A 22549-nucleotide genomic window follows, 5' to 3' on the forward strand; every position below is an offset into this window, starting at 1 on the left:
CCGCCATTCAATGAGATCATGGCTGATCATCCAAATTCAGTACCCTGTCCCTGCTTTCTCCCCATATCCCTTGATCCCTTTAGCCTTAAGAAATATATCCAACTCCTTCTTGAATATATTTAATGAATTGACCTCAACTGCCTTTTGTGGTAGAGAACTCCACAGGTTCACCACTCTCTGGGTGAAGAAATTCCTCCTCATCTCTGTCCTAAATGGCCTACCCCTTATCTTTAGACTGTGACCCCTGGTTCTGGACTCCCCCGCCATCGGGAACAGCCTTCCTGCATCTAGTCTGTCTAGTCCTGTAAGAATTTTATAACTATGTCAGCATGCAAGATTAGATTGGATAGGTGGATGATGGAAAAGGGGTTGAAGGGATATGGGGAACAGAGCGGGTAAAGCATTGAGTGTATTCAAGGCTGAGATGGGTAGATTTTTGGACTCTAGGGGAATGTGGGGATCGGGCGGGAAAGTGGAGATGAGGTGGAAGATCATCCATAATCTTATTGAATGGCGGAGCAGGCTCGAGGGGCCGAATGGCCGACTCCTGCTTCTATTTCTTATGTTCTTATTGCGATTCGAACTATTTGCTCACGTGGAGGGTAAACACCAAGACGGACTGGTTGGGCCGAATGGCCTGTTTCCGTGTTGGTTCTTTTTAAAAGTGTGCGTGTAGATTATTTCTTAATTCACAACACTGCCGAGACATTGTAAACTTCAATCTCGTCTTAGCGCTCTGCTTTACTTTTTGTTGAGTTACGCGCTGTGCTTGCCCCTCCCATGATTTGCATCTGCAATAATACTGTCTCTTTCCTCCTCCTGCCTTCATTCAGACCCCAGCTTGCCACAAGATTTCTGGCACACAAGATCCAGTCCCCCCAGGAATGGGAAGCTGTTCAGGCCTTGACAGTAAGATCTGCTGCATCTCTTTGTCTGAAGCCCTTTTGAGTATTAAATGACTTTGACAGCTATCACAATTATGCAAAAATTAAAGCCTGTAACCTCTGAATTTTTTCTTTAATATACTTTTAGAGTTGAGTATTTTAGAATAGAATTTACAGGACCAATGTTTTTTTTTAAAAGGAATAACAATACGGTTTTGCATTATTTTGAATTTTGTTTATGTGGAAAAACCCTCTACACCCAATTTTGCCTGAAATTTGTTTTTGTCGCCCCGCAGCCCCTTTGCATTGAAAAGCCGGTTGCACGGGATCCCTGGAGCACTGCGCAGTTGCGCAGCTTAAAGGGGACATGGCCCACACCCCTACACCATGTACTTGGGGTGGGGATGAATGTTAAAAGATCTCTCCTATACATGTCATCTTTTTTATTGCCCTTTGCTGGAAGCCTGCTGGGAGACCCCTGCACCATCTATAAAAGCTAATAAGACTCCCTCAGCTGAGATATTCAGTGAAAGTCTGTCACCAGCATGATGTGATAAGCATCCGTTTTGGCTCCTAAATGTCAATCTAGAAATGTCACCAAATCAAAATTCAGAGCCGACTGTGCACTTGGCTTATGAGATTGTTTTATTTTAATTACATTGCTGGCACCTTCTGATCAGCATTCAGGTATTAATTGGCACGGAGTCATTTGCTAATCGTTCCATCGTTGTCAAATGAACGGCTCCTTGCAGATGGTCAGGTTTCTCTAGCACTGCAGGGAGAGGCTAAAACGCCAGCCTAGATTTTCCAATTAACATTATTTTAAATGGGTTCCTGTCGGTGTTGCAAAAATCCCAATAAGAAAATGTAGGCTGTGATGTCTCCAACCAGATGAGGGTGTTTTTTTTTTTTAAAGCAGTTCTTCTTGGGGTAGTTAAGTGAGAAGGGGACCCTGCATTGCAAGTATTGCCACTACGGGGATGTACCCTGAGATCCCCTCTACCCCTTCATGGCTCAGAGGTACATTCTCTGTCTCTGAGCCATTTGGATCAAGAAGGCCTTGAATTTGATCCCATTGCCCCAGCTTTGTCAGGGGAAAATCAGCCAGGGTTGCCATTCCTGATTGCTACCCAGCGACTCTTGCTAGAACTAGTGCATGAGATGGACAAGGACAGGCGATGGCTTAACTGCAGCGCTCCCCTCAGTCGAATGGCCAGCAATATTCATTGACAAAAGGCATACATGAAGAATGGCGACTGGGATTAGACACCAGAGGGCAAATAATTCCCATGGAACCATGCTCCCAGCAAAGAGTCGATGGGGCTGAATTTCTGCCGGGGAATTCTCCCGCTAGTCCTCCGTAACTTCGGTGAAACTCCAGGTAAACAGCGATTGCATCATTTCCCAGGGTTTCCTTGGCTCTTCCGCCAAAATGACGGCAGGCGGGAGGGAAAACCCTTGCGGAAATTCACCCGCAATTGTCTTCAGGAGAGGGGAGAAACTCTGTTTTTCTTTATAAAGTACTGGTGCAATAAAGAGATGAAAAATTGATGTAGGTTTTTAAAAATTCAATATCATCTGGTGTTAGTGAAATTAAATCCTCCCTTCCTCATTTTGTTTTTATTCAGGTGCTGGAGACATGTATGAAAAACTGTGGGAAAAGATTTCATAATGAAGTAGGAAAGTTCAGGTTTTTGAATGAATTAATCAAAGTGGTATCGCCCAAGGTAAGTCTGGCAACAGGGGATTCTATAATCTTTGTAGCATTCTTGTATCATGTAGGAAAATTGGATGGCAGCCAGAGAGTGAGTAATCCACAAATGACTCACCTGCCACCTGATTCTCCTGCCTAAATAGCAAATTGTGTGACGGAATAGCAGACGCGATAGGGCTGATAATGCATATTAATGGGCATAGAAGCCTGCAACGCTTGAGATATCTGTTGTGCGTCTTTGTTGGCGGCCAGCGCGAAAGGTACTGGAAGCCTGCGCAAACAGTTCATTGGGACCTCAAACAAAAATATTAAAATTAGGGGGCCACCACAAAAATGAGACAGCAGCACCAGTTCGGCACACGCGTCTCACAGTGCCTGTTTGGGATAGGCACTTAAGGGGGAATCCCAGTTGAAAATCCTAAAAGAACAGGGGTGCTCAATGCCACCTTGCCCCATGTCTCTCTCCCCAGGTGGCTAGCGGTTCTTTATTGGCTGCTGGCACTCCTGGGCACATCATGGGTAGCATGCCCAGAATGTCAGAACATGATTCAAATAAGCTGACCTTGCATAACCCTGTGAGGCCATGAAACTACCAGATTGTCGTTTAAAAACCCATCTGGCTCACTAATGTCCTTTAGGGAAGGAAATCTGCCACCCTTACCCGGTCTGGCCTATATGTGACTCCAGGCCCACAGCAACATGGTTGACTCTTAACTGCCCTCTGCGGTTCAAGAAGGCGGCTCACCACCACCTTCTTAAGGGCGATTAGGGATGGGCAATAAATGCTGGCCTTGCCAGCGACGCCCACATCCCATGAACGAATAAAAAAAAATATTGTCCCTGATATGTCTGTGACTAAGAAAGACTACTTAAACAAATTTGTAACTGTTGAGTTGCACTATTAGGAATTCTACTTCAAACATTGCTGTTAAGGAGTGTTTTAACCTGTTCTTTTTTTGTGTGTTTTCTTCATCAGTATCTGGGAACACGAGCTCCTGAGAAAGTAAAAACGAAAGTTTTGGAATTGATGTTCAGCTGGACGGTGGGTCTACCAGACGAGCTGAAGATCACAGAGGCCTATCACATGCTTAAAAAACAAGGTTGGTTCGATCTGTCCCAGTTGAGTGTGGGCCACTAGGGGGCACTTTGCTTGAAGCCACCGCTGCCTCTAACAAAACGCCCTGATCCTGAACTACTGCACAATTATCCTAACAGGCACTGTATCAGGACATGTCCTGTACACATTGCATGGCTGCAGTAAAACACAGTACAGAATTTTGAAACTTTTGCACCTATTTACAAGAATGATACCAGAACTGAGAGGTTATACCCATCAGGAAAGATTGAACAGGCTGGAGCTCTTTTCTTTAGAAAAGAAAACGCTGCAGGGTGACCTGATAGAGATCTTTACGATTATCAAAGGGTTTGATGGGGTAGACATAGAAACATAGAAGATAGGAGCAGGAGTAGGCCATTCGGCCCCTCAAGCCTGCTCCGCCATTCAGTGAGATCATGGCTGATCATCCAAACTCAGTACCCTATTCCTGCCTTCTCCCCATATCCCTTGATCCCTTTAGCCTTAAGAAATATATCTAACTCCTTCTTGAATATATCTAACTCCTTCTTGAATATATTTAATGAATTGGCCTCAACTGCCTTCTGTGGTAGAGAATTCCACAGGTTCACCACTCTCTGGATGAAGAAATTCCTCCTCACCTCTGTCTAAATGGCTTACCCCTTATCCTTAGACTGTGATCCCTGGTTCTGGACTCCCCCGCCATCGAGAACATCCTTCCTGCATCTAGTCTGTCTAGTCCTGTTAGAATTTTATAAGTTTCAATGAGATCCCCTCTCATTCTTCTAAACTCCAGCGAGTATAAGCCCAATCGACCCAATCTCTCCTCATACGTCATTCCTGCCATCCCAGGTATCAGTCTGGTGGATCTCCGCTGCACTCCCTCCATGGCAAGAACATCCTTCCTCAGATAAGGCGACCAAAACTGCACACAATACTCAAGGTGTGGTAATAGGGAAGATGTTTCCACATGTGGGGCAGACCAAAACTAGGGGCCATAAATATATGATAGTCACTAATAAATCTAATCGGAAATTCAGGAGAAACTTCTTTACCCAGAGAGTGGTGAGAATATGGAACTCGCTACCACAGGGAGTAGTTGAGGCAAATAGCAGAGATGCATTTAAGGGGAAGCTAGGTAAACACATGAGGGATAAAGGAATAGAAGGTTCAGCTGATAGGGTCAGATGAAGGGGGATGGGTGGAGGCTCGTGTGGAGCATAAACATGGACCGACTGGCCTGTTTCTGTGCTGTACATTCAATGTAATTGCTCATCACCGTGAATGGATCAGGCTTTTGGCTTTACTGCTGGTAGTCAGCGTTAAGCCCTGTGAGATACAGGAGTGCGGGAAAGGCGGAGCGAGGCGAGAGCGGACCCTATTGTGATGGCGCCGATGAAGATGGCTGCCGTCCTTGCGGGCTCCGTGCGTACCAGGCAGCTAAGTGTCCTTTGCTGCTTGGTGCGCTCGGCTCGTTAAGAAAAAAGCATTTCACTGACTGGATTTCACTTCTTGTATTTGGTTATGTGACAAATAAAAATTGAAATTGAATAAAAATTGAAAATTGATCCCAGGTTTAAGGTATTGTTATGGTGGCTGGGCGGGTTTTTTTTACCTTGGAGGCCGGGGCTGAGGATTAGTCAGGTAGGGAATTGTCATGGTGGTCGGATTTTTTTTTCTTGCAGCATGTGGTTGGTTGGCCATTTTTGTTTTGTGAAATGCGATTGGTTCAGAGAAGTCACAAATAGCCCACAGATCATGCAGGTTAGATCACCTTTAACCTGTACGTAAACGGGTGCAAGTGACTTCGGCAGAAACGTCCCTTTGAGCAGAAATAAGTGGCTGTAAACAGTCCTTTGTTAGCACAGAATTTCACTGAGACGTGAAGAAAGCTTCACTTTAAGAAACTGCCTCCAACTAAATGAACGCATCATGTGTGTTTAAAGACAAGTGTTTGAACTGGTGACCAGTTACTGATAAGTAGTGGAAGAATTTGTTTTTACTTTGAATAAGGCTTTCACTAAAAAATGGTTAAAATGAGTTAAAAATAACAACAGAAAATGCTGGAAAAACTCAGCAGGCCAGGCAACATCCGTGGAAAGAAAATAGAGTCGACGTTTCAGGTCAAACCCTTTGTCAAGACTGAAAAAGCACAGGGAATGAAATAGATTAAGAGGCCAGGCTGGGAGAGAACAAAAGAGAAGAGACATTAAGAGGTATTCAAAACCAGACGAGATGGTGATCGGACTAGTGGAGACAAAAGACGGCTCTAGATTAGGTGTGAAATGTGCTGGCAGAATGGGAGACAGCTGCCATGTGGGAGAGAGAAAAAAAAGGAAAGTGGGGGGGAAAAACCAAAATAAAGGTGTGGATAAAAAATGTAAGTAAAAATGTAATAGGGGCCGAGGTTATGATCTGAAATTGTTGAACTCGATATTGAGTCCGGAAGGCTGTAAAGTGCCTAATTTTCTCTCCACGGATGTTGCCTGGCCTGCTGAGTTTTTCCAGCATTTTCTGTTGTTATTTTGGATTTCCAATATCTGCAATATTTTGCTATCGTACTGTCGGTTAAAATGAGTTCTTCACTTGCTATAAAGTTGTTATATAAAACAACCTGAACATACGAACAATGACGGACAGGTAAAGACCCTCTGGTCCACCCAGCCTGACCCACACAACTGCGATACCTTGTGTGTCACAACGTATACAATCCATGTGATCTCCTGGGAGAGGCGAAAGACCAGATGGAAAAACCCAGGCCAATTTGGGGGGAAAAAATCTGGGAAATTCCTCTCCGACCCATCTAGGCGAATGAAACTAGTCCAGGAGACCACTCTGGCCCTGAATTCCCTGCAGTACCTACCTCCTGTAAGAAGTGATCACCGCCCCAGCCCGAAACAGGTCCAGCTCTCGCTCGAAGGAATTCTAACCAGAGAGAGTAGACGTTGGAAACAAATCGGTGAGTACAGCCAGGTTCAGCAAGAAGGAGAGGAAAAGCAAAGACATAAATTGCTACCGATTGGAGACAGAGGGAGAACTGCACTGATATTGCGAGCAGGATCATGAGTGGCTTTGCTTTCGAACTTGTCCAGATCTGCTCGTGAACCCTGCACTCTTCCGTGAAGCCGCGCTTCTCGTGCTCCTGAGCTGGCTGTTCTGCTGTTTGCAGTGAGTTTTCTGTTTGATATTCTGTCCCCGCTATCCCACAGGAATTGTAAAACAGGATCCGGTGTTACCCGATGACGAGCCGCTTCCTCCACCCCCTCCACGTTCGAAGAATGCTATGTTTGAAGATGAAGAAAAATCTAAGGTAACTCGTCAATCTCCCTGTGGTATTGTCCACAGGGAGGCAAGACCAAGTGTAGTCTTCAGATGAAGTAGGGCTAGAAGACATGGGCTAGTTTGACCATGGTGTGTAGACGTAATTCAGTCTCCATTTTAAAGTGCTAATTTCATATTATTATTATTATTTATATAGTTAAATAGCAAAACGTAAGCAGTTTGGGAAGCAGAAGTAGAGTTGGTTGGAGCACTGGAATTCTTTGCAGTACATGATAAACATTGGCCCAAAACTGTGCCAGGAATTGCACACAGGCATAAGATTTTTAATATATTATAGATATATAGGCCAATGTTTGTGTCTTGTTACTGTGGTACTATATCAAGAACTGAAACTCTTGAGCAGGTCCACTGCTTTATGGTGCCTGAATAAGTCTTACTTAATTTCTATCACATGAGGTTCCAGGATTTTTACTGGTGTTTTAGGTTCTCTTCATTTTGCCTTGGAGATTAAAAGCCTTGTCTGTAATCCAGAGAAGTTGAGGAGACACTTTAAATGATCTGATTCTTGAAATTTTGATAATAGCCTTGGACTCACTCCCAGTAATGTTTTTTCTCCACTAGTGAGTGTCAGATGGACAGAGCTACTCCACACACCCTTGCAGCTGTTGAGTGTTGTTGTCTGCACTGAAAAAGAAAGTAGAAAGACTTGCATTTATACAGCATCTTTCACAACTTCAGGACGCCCCCAAGCGCTTTACAGCCAACTTTTTTGAAGTGTAGTCACTGTTGTAATGTGGCACAATCACAGCCCATTCATTCAGTTGATCTGAAAATGGCCCAGTTGATATCCGTGTTCTCTGTAATTTTTGGGGGGGGATGTGCGGCCCCTTTAAGCGGCCGCGCAGCCCATTCAAACTTCCGCGCACGCGCGTTTTTTCCATTGAGAAACCGGCAAGCGGCCTGTGCGAGCGCCTCAGACAGTGGGCGTGCAGCTAAATGGGAACATTGGCATATTACTGTTGTCGTGTTCTTTTCTATCACTAGATGGTATTGTATAGTTACACAATACACCATCCGATAGCTAGTGGGAGAGGTTTAGTTGTGACAGCTCGGTACCACGTGACATTTAAAGTGCCTCTGAACTGTTCTGTGGTTTTTTTTCTGCCGGGGAAGGAAGTGGCAGAAAAGGCTCCTGAGCCTGTTTGCAGCCCGTTTGACATTGTCAGTTCTGTAGTTCCAGCTCCCATCAAATTGATTTGTGCAAATTGTGTCTTTTGTGCAAATTGTGTCTTTTAGCTGTTGGCCAGACTTCTGAAGAGCACTCACCCAGAGGACCTGCGAGCTGCAAACAAACTAATCAAGGAGATGGTCCAAGAGGTGGGTCGTCTTCCCCAGTTCCCAGGGTTTGGGGATTGCCAGCTGTCTGGAAAGTATAAAGTGGGCACTAAAAGCTGTTTTTTTTTTTTTTTTTAAACATAGCAATCCTATTTTTTGATTTCCTTCTGTGTCTCATGATGTGGAGGTGTTGGCGCTGGGGACTGGAATACTTGCCATTCCCCATCAAGTACCGTGGCTGCAGTGTGTACCATCTACAAGATGCACCGCAGCCAAGGCTTCTTCAGCAGCACCTCCCAAACCCACGACCTCGTCCACCTATTTGGACAAGGGCAGCAGGCGCATGGGAACACCACCACCTCCAAGTTCCCCTCCAAGTCACGCACCATCCTGACTTGAAAATATATCGTCGACCCTTCATCGTCGCTGGGTCAGAATCCTGGAACTCCCTCCCTAACGGCACTGTGGGAGTACCTTCACCACACGGACTGCAGAGGTTCAAGGAGACAGCTCACCACCACCTTCTCGAGGGCAACTAGGGATTGGCAATAAATGCTGGCCTTGCCAGCAGTGCCCACATCTGGTGATTGAATGAATAAATTTAAAAAAAACTCTGGTCAGGTAGAGCAAAGTAACATCACTGTACTTTGCCCCAACGTCAGAGGAGCATCCCTTACTGCAGTACTGGGATATTCTGCTGTGTCCACTGTCAGCCAGCCTCATAGAATCATAGAATGGTTACAGCACAGAAGAAGGCCATTCAGCCCGTCAAGCCCGTGCTGGCTCTCTGCAAGAGCACTTCAGCGAGTCCCACTCACCCCGCCATTTCCCCCGTAGCCCTGCAAATTTTTTTCCTTCAGGTACTAATCCAATTCCCTTTTGAAAGCCGCGATTGAGCCTGCCTTCACTACCCTCTCGGCAGCGCATTCCAGATCCTAACCACTCGCTGCGTAAAAACGTTTTCTCTCACGTCGCCTTTGGTTCTTTCACCTTAAATCTGTGTCCACTGGTTCACGACCCTTCCGCCAATGGGAACAGTTTCTCTCTATCTACTCTGTCTAGACCCCCTCATGATTTTGAACACCTCTATCAAATCTCCTCTCAACCTTCTCTGCTCTAAGAAGAACAATCCCAGCTTCTCCAGTCTATCCATTCTTGTAAACCTTCTCTGCACCCTCTCTAAGGCCTTCACATCCTTCCTAAAGTATGGTGCCCAGAATTGGACACAACTCCAGTTGAGGCCGAACCAGTGTTTTATAAAGGTTCATCATAACTTCCTTGCTTTTGTACTCTATGCCTCTATTTATGAAGCCCAGGATCCCATATGCTTTTTAACTGCTTTCACAACCTGCCCTGCCACCTTCAACGATTTGTGCACATATTTGTACCCTTTAGTTTAGATTGCCCCTTCTCGTTCTTCCTACCAAAATGTATCACTTTGCACTTTCCTGCGTTAAATTTCATCCTGTGGACACTTGAGTGAGATTGCCAGTTATTGCCAAATTAGGGGCAGTTTTATGGTGTGGATACGTGCATTGAGATTGCTCAAACTCACTTTATATAATCCCCTTGCAGCCAGAGGGGGCTTTAATCCCATCAGTCTAGGATGGACTTTGAACTCTGTCCTAGAGGTGAAAGGCCAGAATCGCACCCACTGATCTCCCCCCCCCCCCCCCCCCCCCGCATTTCTGTTTTTCTTATCTCGCATCCTTCAGCAAAGATGTGCCACCTGTGGAAAAGGCTGTATTTTAAAAACCTGCACCTGATCTTTAAATCCCTAGGACCAGAAAAGAATGGAGAAGATATCTAAAAGAGTGAATGCAATCGAAGAGGTGAACAACAACGTTAAACTTCTGAGCGAGATGCTGGAGAATTACAGCAAAAATGAAACCTCGGAGAGTAACGAAGAAATAATGAAGGTAAGTGTAGAGTGAAGAAACTTTTTGTGGTGGCGCTGTGCGTACACATGCTCATCAAGGTGAGCGGCATCACACCTGGAGAATGGAACTTGCACCCGGTGTCGATATAACACTCCACTTACGAAATAACCTTTGAACCGTTGTGGCTGCCTCGCCTAATTGAGATTTTCTAATTGGGGCCTGTTGTGCTGTGCTGTTTGTCAGTTTTGTATGATGAGCTCATCATAAATGCCGCTAGGTTTATGAAGTGCGTCAGGTCCAAGATGCGTCAACATCGCTCATGGCTCGATACGCTTTAACAGTGGTGCTGTGCTCCTAATACAGTCTGTAGTTTGAGAGTCAGTATCATCGTAATGGAGGTAGAGCATTCCCATACAGCTCAGCAAGAGCGATATAGCTCCACATAACCTTCCAGAACAGCTTCACACTCATCAACCAGCGTGGGTTAAAATCGCCTCCATTTCTTCTTCTTCTTAGGCAGTCCCTCGGAACCGAGGATGACTTGCTTCCACATTAAAAATGAGTTCGCAGGTGACTGATGTGTCCAATGCGGGACCTACAGTCTCTGTCACAGGTGGGGCAGACGGTGGTTGAAGGGGCAGGTGGATGGGGTGCTTGGGTTGACGTGCGCTCCTTGCGCTTGGCTTCTGCTTGCTCCCAACGAAGAGACTCGAGGTGTTTGGCGCCTTCCCCGGATGCTTCTCCTCTACTTTGTGTGGTCTTGGGCCAGGGATTCCCAGGTGTCGGTGGGGAGGCTTTGAGGGTGTCCTTGAAGCATTTTCTCTGCCCACCTGGGGCTCTCTTGCCGTGCCAGAGCTCTGAGTAGAGCGCTTGTTTTGGGAGTCTCTTATCGGGCATGTGGACGATGTGACCCGTCCATCGAAGCTGATCGAGCGTGGTCAAAACTTCGATGCTGGGGATGTTGGCCTGAGCGAGAACACTGACGTTGGTGCACCTTAGCATGAAACTGACTGAACTTGTAGAGGTACAATAACAACAACTTGCATTTATATACCGCCTTTAATGTAGTAAAAGGTCCCAAGGTGCGTCACAGGAGCGTTATCAAACCAAATTTGACACTGAGCCACATAAGGAGATATTAGGACAGGTGAGGTAGGTTTTAAGGAGCATCTTCAAGGTGGAGAGAGAGGTGGAGAAGTTTAGGGAGGGAATTCCAGAGCTATGGGGCTAGACAGCTGAAGGCACTGCCGCCAATGGTGGGGCAATAGAAATCAGGGCTGTGCTTGAGGCAAGAATTGGGGGAGCACAGAGATCTCGGAGGGTTGTAGGGATGGAGAAGGTTACAGAGATAGGGAGGGGTGACGCCATGGAGGGATTTTAAAACAAGGATACAGATGAAATCAGTAAAGCAAAGGGGCAGTAACGAGAGGAGAAAAGTAGAATAGAAACATCTCACCTGCCAGGTACTGACACCTAGCTTTACCAAAATCTTAGTGTCGACTGAGATTATGTTCACTGAGACTTGGATTGGGATTTCCCTTAATTTAGGAACAGTCGTGATTCTGATCCACCGTTTGTAACATTTGACTGAATATTAATTGGCGTAGGTACAAAATGTAAGCATGAACAGCATGTATGAATTGTTATGTAACACTAGGAGCTTGCTTGTATGGTTTAGGAGGTTATCGCACTACCATTTCACCTCTGAAATCATTATTTTAATTTTGCCTCGGCTAACAGGATGAGAATCTCCTCTGTTGGCCATAAGGACCTTGAGTATAATGAGTTTGCGACATCTCAGCCCCGCTCCTTGCGGATGTAGTCAAATATGGCCACAGTTGGACAGTCCCAGAGAGACGATATGATGCGTGGTGCAGTAAGGGTTATCGTTGGGGTAGAATTGAAGGAACTTTGCATCTGCTTGTGCTACATCTGAGGCAGAGAATGTTAACACTGGGTGAGCGCCTTAGAAGTTGTGTCCTCGTCCTGTGATGAGCACAAAAATACATAAACATACACATTACTTTGCATCATTGCTCCATGTGCTTGGCACCTTTGCACCATGGAACTAGATAATGTGCTCCCAGCAGGGATGAAGAGCTCCGTTTGCCAGCGGGGAGCACTTGTTGGAGAATCTCCGTCTGCGCCAATGTTCCCCCTAAGGTGTGCAGGCACACGGCCGCGCAGCGATCAGGCGGTCCCGCACGGGCCGCTGGAAGATACCGTGCATGCGCGGCCCGCACAGCAAATTTAAAGGGACTGCGCACAGAACAAAAATTAGAGGGAGCATTGTTTTGCGCCCCACTAATGGATTGCGGACGTAATCACGAGAACTGATCCTCAATAGTGTGGTCCACAAGCACCTAAATTGAAAAATGCTGCAGTGGGGAAATTTTTTTGAGTTTGCCGTATAGTGACCGCTTGCCTCAATACTCCCAGAACCCTTAATCAGTTTAGCATTGCTGATGGCAAGAGAAGTTCTTCATGCCATCTGCCTTGACTGGGACTGACTGTGAAGGATATTCCCCTTTATAATGTCTCTCAGACACAGCAGCTCCCGTATGTGTCAGGCAGTATCACATCCTGACTCCACATGCCTCCTGTGAGGTGTGATCTCTTATTAATTGCTTTAAGCTGAGGTACTTGGAGGATTTTTTTTTCTCTCTTAATTAAATTCTTCTTTTCTACACATGGTCGCCACAGGAGTTGTACCAGCGATGCGAGAAGATGAGACCCACGCTGTTCAGACTGGCCAGTGACACCGAGGATAACGATGAGGCACTAGGTAAATTCATTGAGTAATGCTGTAAACTTATCTAAATTGTTGCTTTCCATGAGCATTTTTACATAGTTAATTGTGTTAGTTCTAGTTAACCAAATATCCAGTTATATATGAAACGGCCATAATTATTCTATTAAAATAAACTACAGGATACCGTTGCAGCATGTAGATGTGGGAGCGGTGGCCTGACTATATGCATCGGTGCAAATTGTTTCCACTGTTTACATACATGGGACCCACTTTTGATTAACAAAAGGAAAGGAAGAAAGAAAATAAAGAAAGACTTGCATTTATATATCGCCTTTCACAGCCACCAGACGTCCCAAAACGCTTTACAGCCAATTAAGTACTTTTTTTTGAAGTGCAGTCACTGTTGTAATGTAGGAAACGCGGCAGGCAATTTGCGCACAGCAAGCTCCCACAAATAGCAATGTGACAATGACCAGATAATCTGTTTTAGTGATGTTGGTTGAGGGATAAATATTGGCCAGGACACCGGGGAGAACTCCCCCTGCTCTTCTTCGAAATAGTGCCATGGGATCTTTTACATCCACCTGAGAGCGCCTTGGTTTATTGTCTCATGCGAAAGACGGCACCGCCGACAGTGCAGCGCTCCCTCAGCACTGCGCTGGAGTATCAGCCTAGATTTTTATTTTGCGCTCAAGTCCCTGGAGTGGGACTATGAACCCACAACCTTCTGATTCAGAGGTGAGGGTGCTACCCACTGAGCCACAACTGAATGCTAGCCTGGCTTCTAATTGACCACACTTTGTGCCTGTTCATTCCAGTTAGACGTTGTGGATGTGAAGAGATGGGCCATGATAAATCCAGCTCCCATTAGCACTGTAATACGTTGTGCATTGCAAGGAAAATGCATAGCATCTATGCACAGAGATACAGAGCAGTGTAAGTAAAAACAGCAAGTGCTGGGAATACACAGCAGAACCATTAGCATTCAAATGGTAAGCAGATTTTGAAACGTTGAGCAAGTTTTCTGTTTCCGATACTGACTGACCACCTTTGCATTTCCAGCATTTTCTCCTTGTATGTTTCCCTCATTTTTGTCGGACATACCTGGCCGTCGTTTTCCAGCTTTGTTTCGGGCCCTTGTTAGATGCTGGACAGCCGTGTGATTGCACTGTAAATGTGAACTGTAGGATGTTAAGCAGCAGTGAGCACTGTAAATGAACAGATTTTGTTAAAAGCAGAGTTTAGTTTACAAGCTTGTTTCCATCTTTTTTTTGCCCCAGCTGAAATCCTTCAAGCAAATGATAACTTAACACAGGTCATCAACATGTATAAGAAGATAGTGAAGGGGGAAGAAGTTAATGGGATGACTGACCTGCCAAACATTAAAGGTATGTAATGCTATCTTATACTTTTCCCCTATAATGTAGTGGTGGAGGCAGCAGTTCACACACATCCCATACATGTCAGGCAGTATAAAGAAAGAAAGACTTGCATTTTTATAGCACCTTTCACGACCACCGGACGTCCCAAAGCGCTTTACAACCAATTAACTACTTTTTTCGAAGTGTAGCCGCTGTTGTAATGTAGGAAACGCAGTAGCCAATTTGCACACAGCAAGCTCCTACAAATAGCAATGTGATAATGACCAGATTATCTGTTTTTTTTAGTGATGTTGGTTGAGGGATAAATATTGGCCAGGACACCAGGGATAACTCCCCTGCTCTTCTTCGAAATAGTGCCACGGGATCCTTTACCTCCACCTGAGAGAGCAGACGGGGCCTCGGTTTTTAACGTCTCATCCAAAAGGCGGCACCTCCAACAGTCCAGCACTCCCTCAGCACTGCACTAGAGTGTCAGCCTAGATTTTTGTGCTCAAGTCTCTGTAGTAGGACTTGAACCCACAACCTTCTGACTCCGAGGCGAGGGTGCTACCAACTGAGCCACGGCTAACACACAAGCAGTGAGATTGAATGGCCAGATCATCTGTTTTTGGTGGTGTTGGTTGAGGGGAAAATATTAGCCAGGACACCGAAAGACCTCCCTTCCCTTCTTTGCCAGGGAATCTTTTAAAGCCCACCTGAACCAGCAGAGCAGGCAGTTGATTCCATTTTGATATCTCCTCTGAAGGATGATGCAGCATTCCCTTAGTAGTTCACAAGCATGGCAGCCTCATGTATGAGCTCAAACCCAAGTAAAGGACTTGAAAGTGCAGCCTTCTGACCCAGAGATCAGAGTGCAGCCAACCAAACCAAGCTGACACAGTAGACCCTTCAGTTATGGTAGGAATGTAGATTCACGCCTGCAAGTTTCCTGTGTGAGGAATTCCTGATCTCGGTGGTGTTGCGAGGAAGTGCAGCATATATGAGCAGAGGCTGGCGAGGGTGCGTGACATGGGGAGACTGCAAAGGAGAAAGAGAGGGAGGTTTGGGCAGCCTTGGTCCAGTTCTTGGGCATGTTTCAATCTCCAGAACTGCCCATATTTTTGGCACTACATCATTGTCACTTGGAGGCTTTAAGAACGGTCAGTGTAGGAATGCCGGTGTGTCACTGGTGCAGTGGAAGCAGCTTTTGGAGATGTGGGTCAAATGACACTGTTGGTTAGAGTAGAGGGATTTAAGTCTGCATTTAACCAGCGCCGAATGGCTCCTTGCATTTATGTAGTGCCAACAAACTGAAAGATATTTTGCCAAACTACTCACTGCAACTTGTAGCACACAATAATTAGGTTTTCCGACATTCAGCAAGAATGGTGTGTAGATAATCTAGAATTAATCATCAATGGTACTGAATATCAGGCACTGCGTATAACGGCTGATCAATCCGATACCGTCCGTTTTGTACCTCCGCCCAAGGTGAATTTCTAGGCCATTGTTTTTTGACTATAAGGTAAATTCACCAATATGTGCTCCAAACTAATCAGCATTCGAAAGGAGCAGAGGCTCCACACTAACCCTATGTCCAACCCATGCTCGTTGTGAGCATGGCTCCCACTGAAAATGTAGCGACACTGAAATTGTCCTTCTGTACAAAGAGGGTATTTATTATTTGTGTCGAGGTGCCAACAAAACAGCAGCTGCATATAAACAGGAGGGAGGAATAATTTTATTGTGTTTGTTGAATGCATTCAAACTAATTAATAAAGAGATGGCCTTTATGAAATTGAGGTCAATATAATTTTTAATGTAGCTCAGAGATATCTGAGAAGATCACATGCGTTGAGATTTAACGTGCTGTTAATTTTTTTTTTTTATTATTATTTCTAGCCAGCAGTTCTGCTCTACTAGACCTCTCCGGGTTGGACACTGGTTCAAACACTCCATCTTACCCTGCTGCCCCTGCCAATCAGACCTGGAACCCAGACCTGTCGCAGGATCTCAGCAGCTCTGTATCGTTACTAGATGATGAATTAATGTCATTAGGTGAGAGTTTTTTTCACAAAACGCTTCTCTCCAAACACACCAGATTAATACCCCCTTGGTAGTGCAGAATTTTATTACTTGTCTCCGCTGACCTGCTGCTGAAACCCTCATCCACGCCTTTGTTACCTCTAGACTTGACTATTCCAACACACTCCTGGCAGCCCTCCCATCTTCCGCCGTAAACTTGACCTCATCCAACACGCTTCTGCCCCTCTCCTAACTCGCACCAAGTACCCGTCCACCCATCACCCCCTGTGCTCGCTGACCTACATTGGCTCCCGGTCCGGCAACATCTCAATTTTAAAATTCTCATCCTTGTTTTCCAATCCCTCTCCGTGGCCTGGCCCCCCCCCCACTATCTCTGTAACCTCCTCCAGCCCCACAACCCTCCGAGATATCTGCGCTCCTCCAATTCGGCCCTCTTATGCGTCCCCGATTTTAGCCGCTCCGCCGTTGGCGGCCGTGCCTTCAGCTGCCAAGGCCCTCAGCTGTCCTACTAACTCCTTATGCTCGGTGTCAGATTTTGTTTGATAACGCTCCTGTGGATTGCCTTGGGGCGTTTTACTATGTTAAAAGGCGCTATATAAATACAAGTTGCTGTTTGTGCAGTGTAGGTTTGGCTTGATTATAGAGACTTTAACTGGTCCATGATGTCATGCGTTGGTGCTCAAGTAAGCTGCCACTGCACCATTATAACCTCATTCGTGCTCTAGTTCAAATGGTTGGACATTCGAGTACAGTAGTTAAGTGCTCAGCTCCCATCAAAAAGATCATAACTTTGAGTCACAAGGACGTCTATCATTCAGACTTTCACTTGCCTCAATTGCGAAAGGTTTGTTGGTTACTTGCCAGATCAGTAGATGGACTATCGAAAACTGGTAGAACGGTGAAGAGACTAACTGGTAGAACGGTGAAGAGACTGACTGGTAGAACGGTGAAGAGACTGACTGGTAGAACGGTGAAGAGACTGACTGGTAGAACAGTGAAGAGACTGACTGGTAGAACGGTGAAGAGACTGACTGGTGGAACAGTGAAGAGACTGACTGGTGGAACGGTGAAGAGACTGACTGGTAGAACGGTGAAGAGACTAACTGGTAGAACGGTGAAGAGACTGACTGGTAGAACGGTGAAGAGACTGACTGGTAGAACGGTGAAGAGACTGACTGGTAGAACGGTGAAGAGACTGACTGGTAGAACGGTGAAGAGACTGACTGGTGGAACGGTGAAGAGACTGACTGGTGGAACGGTGAAGAGACTGACTGGTAGAACGGTGAAGAGACTAACTGGTAGAACGGTGAAGAGACTGACTGGTAGAACGGTGAAGAGACTGACTGGTAGAACGGTGAAGAGACTGACTGGTAGAACGGTGAAGAGACTGACTGGTAGAACGGTGAAGAGACTGACTGGTAGAACGGTGAAGAGACTGACTGGTAGAACGGTGAAGATTTGTCTGATTAGGAACCGCTTCGGAAGTCCTCGGCACAAAAATGTCCTAGTTTTCTCAACCATAGAGGTTTACAGCACAGAAGGAGACCATTCAGTCCATCTTGTCTGTGCCTGTTCTTTGTAGGACCAGCCTCCTGGCTGAAGGACGATGCGCAGTGGGAAGCGAAACAAAGCAAATCAGGGTCAATTTTCCAATTGTACGGTCCTACTGCAGAGCGTCCTATGAAAATTAAAATGAATTAGAGAGCAAATCGCAGGCATTTCCCGATATACCCTCCCGGGAATGCGCAGTCGGAAAATTTAGCACATATATAGTAATTGAAAAAGCAGTCTTGGGCAGAACTCTGTATAGGCAAATAGGAGTGTACGTCTCGCTGTTAACAGGTGTTACTACATACAGTGGCACAGTTTGATACAGTCTTCTGAAGTCAATTGATCTGAATGCACTGGATATATCCTGGAAAGTATGTGGGGGTTACTGCTTTGTTATACTGTTGGTTGGTCTGTTTAGAAAGTGGCTGGAACAGCTTGCAGTTGTGAGGGAGATAGATAGAGACAATAAATCTGCAGGCTTACATTTAAGGCTCGAATTTCCAAGCCCCGTGGAGGCGGGTTTGGAGGCGGGAGTGGTGGGAAAATTGCAGAATCAGGGGGGGCAGGAACCCATCCCGCCTCCGTGCCAATGTCCCAAGAGGCGGGTATCCGACCTGTGCTAGGAGCCGCCTCCCTGAGGCGGGAAGGGGATTAGTTCCAATTAACTGCCTGTTAACAGGCAGTTTTTTGCCTAATCCCTATTTTTAGCCCTGACGTGTGGGCTTCCTGACGGCTCCGAACCATGCCAAGTTAGCGAGGCGGGCCGTCGGTCTGCAGGTGTTGGAGGGGTCGAGATGTCCGTTGTGCAGGTGAGTGATGGGTGCATGTGTGCAGAGGTAAGTGTGTGAGGTAAGTGTTTTAATAAGTTTTACTTTCTCCTGCAGGCTTCCTTCAGTTATCGGGAGTCCCTCAGTTCACCGGCACAGAAAGCAGAATGGCCACTGAACTGTCAAAAGCTGCAGCATTCTGCTTTCTGGTCTGGAGAGATCTCTACCTGAGTCTGAGTAGAAGGACTCAAGTTAGAAGACAGGTTGTCGGTGTTTGACAGCTTCACAGAGCTTGTCAAACGCTGATTTTTCAACTGTCAAAAGCTCTTAACAGATGAAATGTCAATCGCTGACGTCACCAGTAACCAGGTGTCCCTTGATTGGCCTACTGAGCCCGCTGGGCGGGCTCAACAAGGTCAATCAAGGGAAAATAGCGTGGGTTGGCCACAAGTCGATGGAGGCGGGACTACAACCCAAAAAGTGGGAGTCCCGCCTCCATCACGTCCCCATTGACAAAATCCAGCCCAGAATCTCCAAAGTGCCCTGCTATGCAAAAATCCTCTCTTCCAATTCTTTCCTCTATTTCTTTATCTGTAGGGTTGAATGACCTCGTTCCCAACGCAGTACCTTCATCGCATTCTCTTGAATCAAGCAACTGGAATACTTTTCAGGTAAGAAAATACAGGGGTATGGATCCCAGCATTATTTATTCTTCATTTAACAGTGAATCTGACCTTCCGTAAGCATTCATGTTTCCCACTGCATGTTTTAAGAAAGACGGCATCATGTCTTCTGAAGGAAGAGGAAACATCATCTTTCAGAATGACGGATTTGTATAATTTTTTATTCGACAAGTTGGATAACTTTCATCGTGCGTCATGTAAAACCAAACCCTGGAAACCAGCCGGTTAAATGTAAATCGTGTGTGGGGGAAAATCTGGATTTACTCGGCTACCGTACAAAGAAGCTCCTGCACCCCGAATTCAGCACATTGCGTAAAGCTTGATTTTCAAAGATGAATCTTCATTGCATCTGAGCGTCGGTTCATTAAATGTGGAAATGAAGAATGTTGACCATCAGTGTTCCCTCTAAAAAAAAATTTCCGTGCGCGGTCCCTTTAACTGGCTGCGCGGCCCTTGCAAATTTCCGCGCATGCGCGGTTGCTTCCATGTAAAAGCCGGTGAGTGGCCTGCGCGGAACCTCCAGACCGCTGCTAGCGGGAACGTCGGTGACTGTAAAGGTCCCGCCAATATTTACTTTTGAAACCGTGGGTCCCGTTGCCAAAACAAAACTTACTGCGGCTTAAATTTTAGATAGCCATTGCAGGTGAAAAGTGATTTGAGAATTATACGTCTATGCCCAGCACTTGCCGAATCCGCGTCGCTGCTATCCACACTGTTGTGGTACCTGATTCCAGCTATTGAGTGAACTTGCTTCAATGAAATGTTATTGCTGTGGTAGTGCCCATTTCTATCGATAGAGGCACTGTGCAGAAAGTTCACCAGGCAAATGGCACTAACCCACTCCTTTATCTGGTGGGTTCAACGTGACACAGCTCTGGACAGTCTCAGCCCAGATCCTACTGGGCTTGGCTGGTATAATGGGCACTAAATGGACCAATCTTGCTCGGACTACAGGCTAACTGGGAAATGTAAAAACTGTCACGCCGTTTATTCACTTTTTATTCGTTCCTCGGATGTGGGTGTCGCTGGCAAGGCCAGCATTTATTGCCCATCCCTAGTTGCCCTTGAGAAGGTGGCAGTGAGCCGCCGCCTTGAACCACTGCAGTCCGTGTGGTGAAGGTACACCCACAGTGCTGTTAGGGCGGGAGTTCCAGGATTTTGACCCAGCGACGATGAAGGATCGGCGATCTATGTCCATGTCAAGATGGTGTGTGACTTGGAGGGGAACTTGGAGGTGGTGGTGTTCCCATGCGCCTGCTGCCCTTGTCCTTCTAGGTGGTAGATGTCGCGGGTTTGGGAGGTGCTGCCGAAGAAGCCTTGGCGAGTTGCTGCAGTGCATCTTGTAGATGGTACACACTGCAGCCACGGTACGCCGGTGGTGGAGGAAGTGAATGTTTAAGGTGGTGGATGGGGTGCCAGTCAAACAGGCTGCTTTGTCCTGGATGATGTCGAGCTTCTTGAATGTTGTTGGAGCTGCACTCATCCAGGCAAGTGGAGAGTATTCCATCACACTCCTTACTTGTGCCTTGTAGATGGTGGAAAGGCTTTGGGGAGTCAGGAGGTGAGACACTCGCTGCAGAATACCCAGCCTCTGACCTGCTCTTGTTGCCACAGTATTTATGTGGCTGGTCCAGTTAATTTCTGGTTAATAGTGACCGCCAGGGTGTTGATGGTGGGGGATTCGGCAATGGTAATGCCATTGAATATGTACCCTTTTGAGTTTGAGTACTGAGACATGGCCGGGACCAACTAGAGGGAACCCAACTCTGCATGTAACTGCGCTATGCTTAACCTACACTAGCTCCCTACAATGACAAATGTTCCATTTCCCATCGCTAGTATCCGTTGCATTCAATGAGCACAAAATTCACCAAAGAAAGTTATAAAACAAACTCATAATCACCCTGTTTATAAATTGTAAATTGATTTTTTAAAAACCTGCTTAAATTCCACTGGTATATGTGTCATTCTACTGTACCTAGATAGAAGCTCGATCGTGGCATGCACCTTGTTCAGCAAGCTTTACAGTGAAATAAATGGAATTGCATGGAATTTACAGCATACCTGGTCTATGCCGGTGTTTATGCTCCACACGAGCCTCCTCCCACCCTACTTCATCTCACCCTATCAGCATAACCTTCTATTCCTTTCTCCCTCATGTATTTATCTAGCTTTCCCTTAAATGCATCTATGCTATTCACCTCAACCACTCCCTTGTGGTAGCAAGTTTTACATTCTCACCACTCTCTGGGTAAAGAAGTTTCTTCTGAATTCTCTATTGGATTTATTAGTGACTATCTTATATTGATGGCCCCTAATTTTGGGGTCTCCCACATGTAGAAACATCTTCCCTATGTCTACCCCATCAAACCCTTTGGTGACCAGACAGAGGTCTTTAAGATTATCACTGTGCCCCTTAAGCTGCGCAGCGCTCTGCGACTCCCGCGCAGGCGGCTCACCGGCTTTTAAATAGGAAAAACCGCGCACATGTGGTATTTTGAATGGGCCGCGCACCCAAAAAAAAATTCAAGGGAACATTGCCAGTCACCCCTCAGCCTTCTCTTTTCTAGAGAAATTAGCCCCAGCCTGTTCAACCTTTCAGGAAAGATTGAACTTCTCAGTTCTGGTATCATTCTTGTAAAAAAAAAAAAAAATTTGCACCTTCTCCAGTGCCTCCTGTATCCTTTTTGTAATATATGATAGACACGCATCCTTTCCATTTAAGAACAAATGTTGTTTTATCCCCCCCAGTCCTCTGAGCCTGATGAGCTGAGTGGCTCCGTCACCTCTGCAGAGTCCAGCGCATTGGCTTCCGAGCTGCTGAAACCAGCTGCTTCGACCGCCTGCCAGCAGAACCCCGCCCCTGCCTGCGTGCCTGCGTCTGCTGGGAGCAAAGCCTTGGACGACTTGGATATGTTGGGGAAAACCCTTCTGCAGCAGTCGTTGCCTCCAGAATCTCAACAGGTCAAATGGTAAGAGACGGAGGGGAGGGCAGCGAAAGCAGATCAGGCATTGTCACCAGCCTGATCTGGCTGTGGGGAACATTGCCCCTCAGATTGCTCCCACCTCTGCCACCAGTAGCAGCTCTGTAACCACCACTGGGTCGCTAGTAATACTTTGGTGGGATTATGTACAATGATGGTGTATGGACTATATTACAAATCTTTTAAGAGGTTCAGGTTACACCTTTTAGTAGAATGAAGTTCTCACGGGTTTCTT

General features: G+C 46.1%; 1 protein-coding gene across 1 annotated transcript in view; it reads left to right on the forward strand.

Annotated features, from left to right (window-relative positions):
- gga1 (golgi-associated, gamma adaptin ear containing, ARF binding protein 1) overlaps positions 1 to 22549 on the forward strand; it is a 73884-nt gene that overhangs the window by 37378 nt on the left and 13957 nt on the right. The window contains exons 3-13 of the mRNA XM_085969666.1: positions 834 to 909; positions 2513 to 2611; positions 3575 to 3698; positions 6883 to 6983; positions 8252 to 8332; positions 10072 to 10209; positions 12874 to 12955; positions 14203 to 14310; positions 16186 to 16341; positions 19245 to 19318; positions 22082 to 22302. Of these exons, the coding sequence (XP_085825792.1) occupies positions 834 to 909; positions 2513 to 2611; positions 3575 to 3698; positions 6883 to 6983; positions 8252 to 8332; positions 10072 to 10209; positions 12874 to 12955; positions 14203 to 14310; positions 16186 to 16341; positions 19245 to 19318; positions 22082 to 22302 (1260 nt within the window). The remainder of the gene's footprint in view (positions 1 to 833; positions 910 to 2512; positions 2612 to 3574; positions 3699 to 6882; positions 6984 to 8251; positions 8333 to 10071; positions 10210 to 12873; positions 12956 to 14202; positions 14311 to 16185; positions 16342 to 19244; positions 19319 to 22081; positions 22303 to 22549) is intronic.

Source organism: Somniosus microcephalus, chromosome 28 (genome assembly GCF_052327205.1).
Source record: "Somniosus microcephalus isolate GS21.2 chromosome 28, FLI_Smic_1.0, whole genome shotgun sequence".
Taxonomy (NCBI): domain Eukaryota; kingdom Metazoa; phylum Chordata; class Chondrichthyes; order Squaliformes; family Somniosidae; genus Somniosus; species Somniosus microcephalus.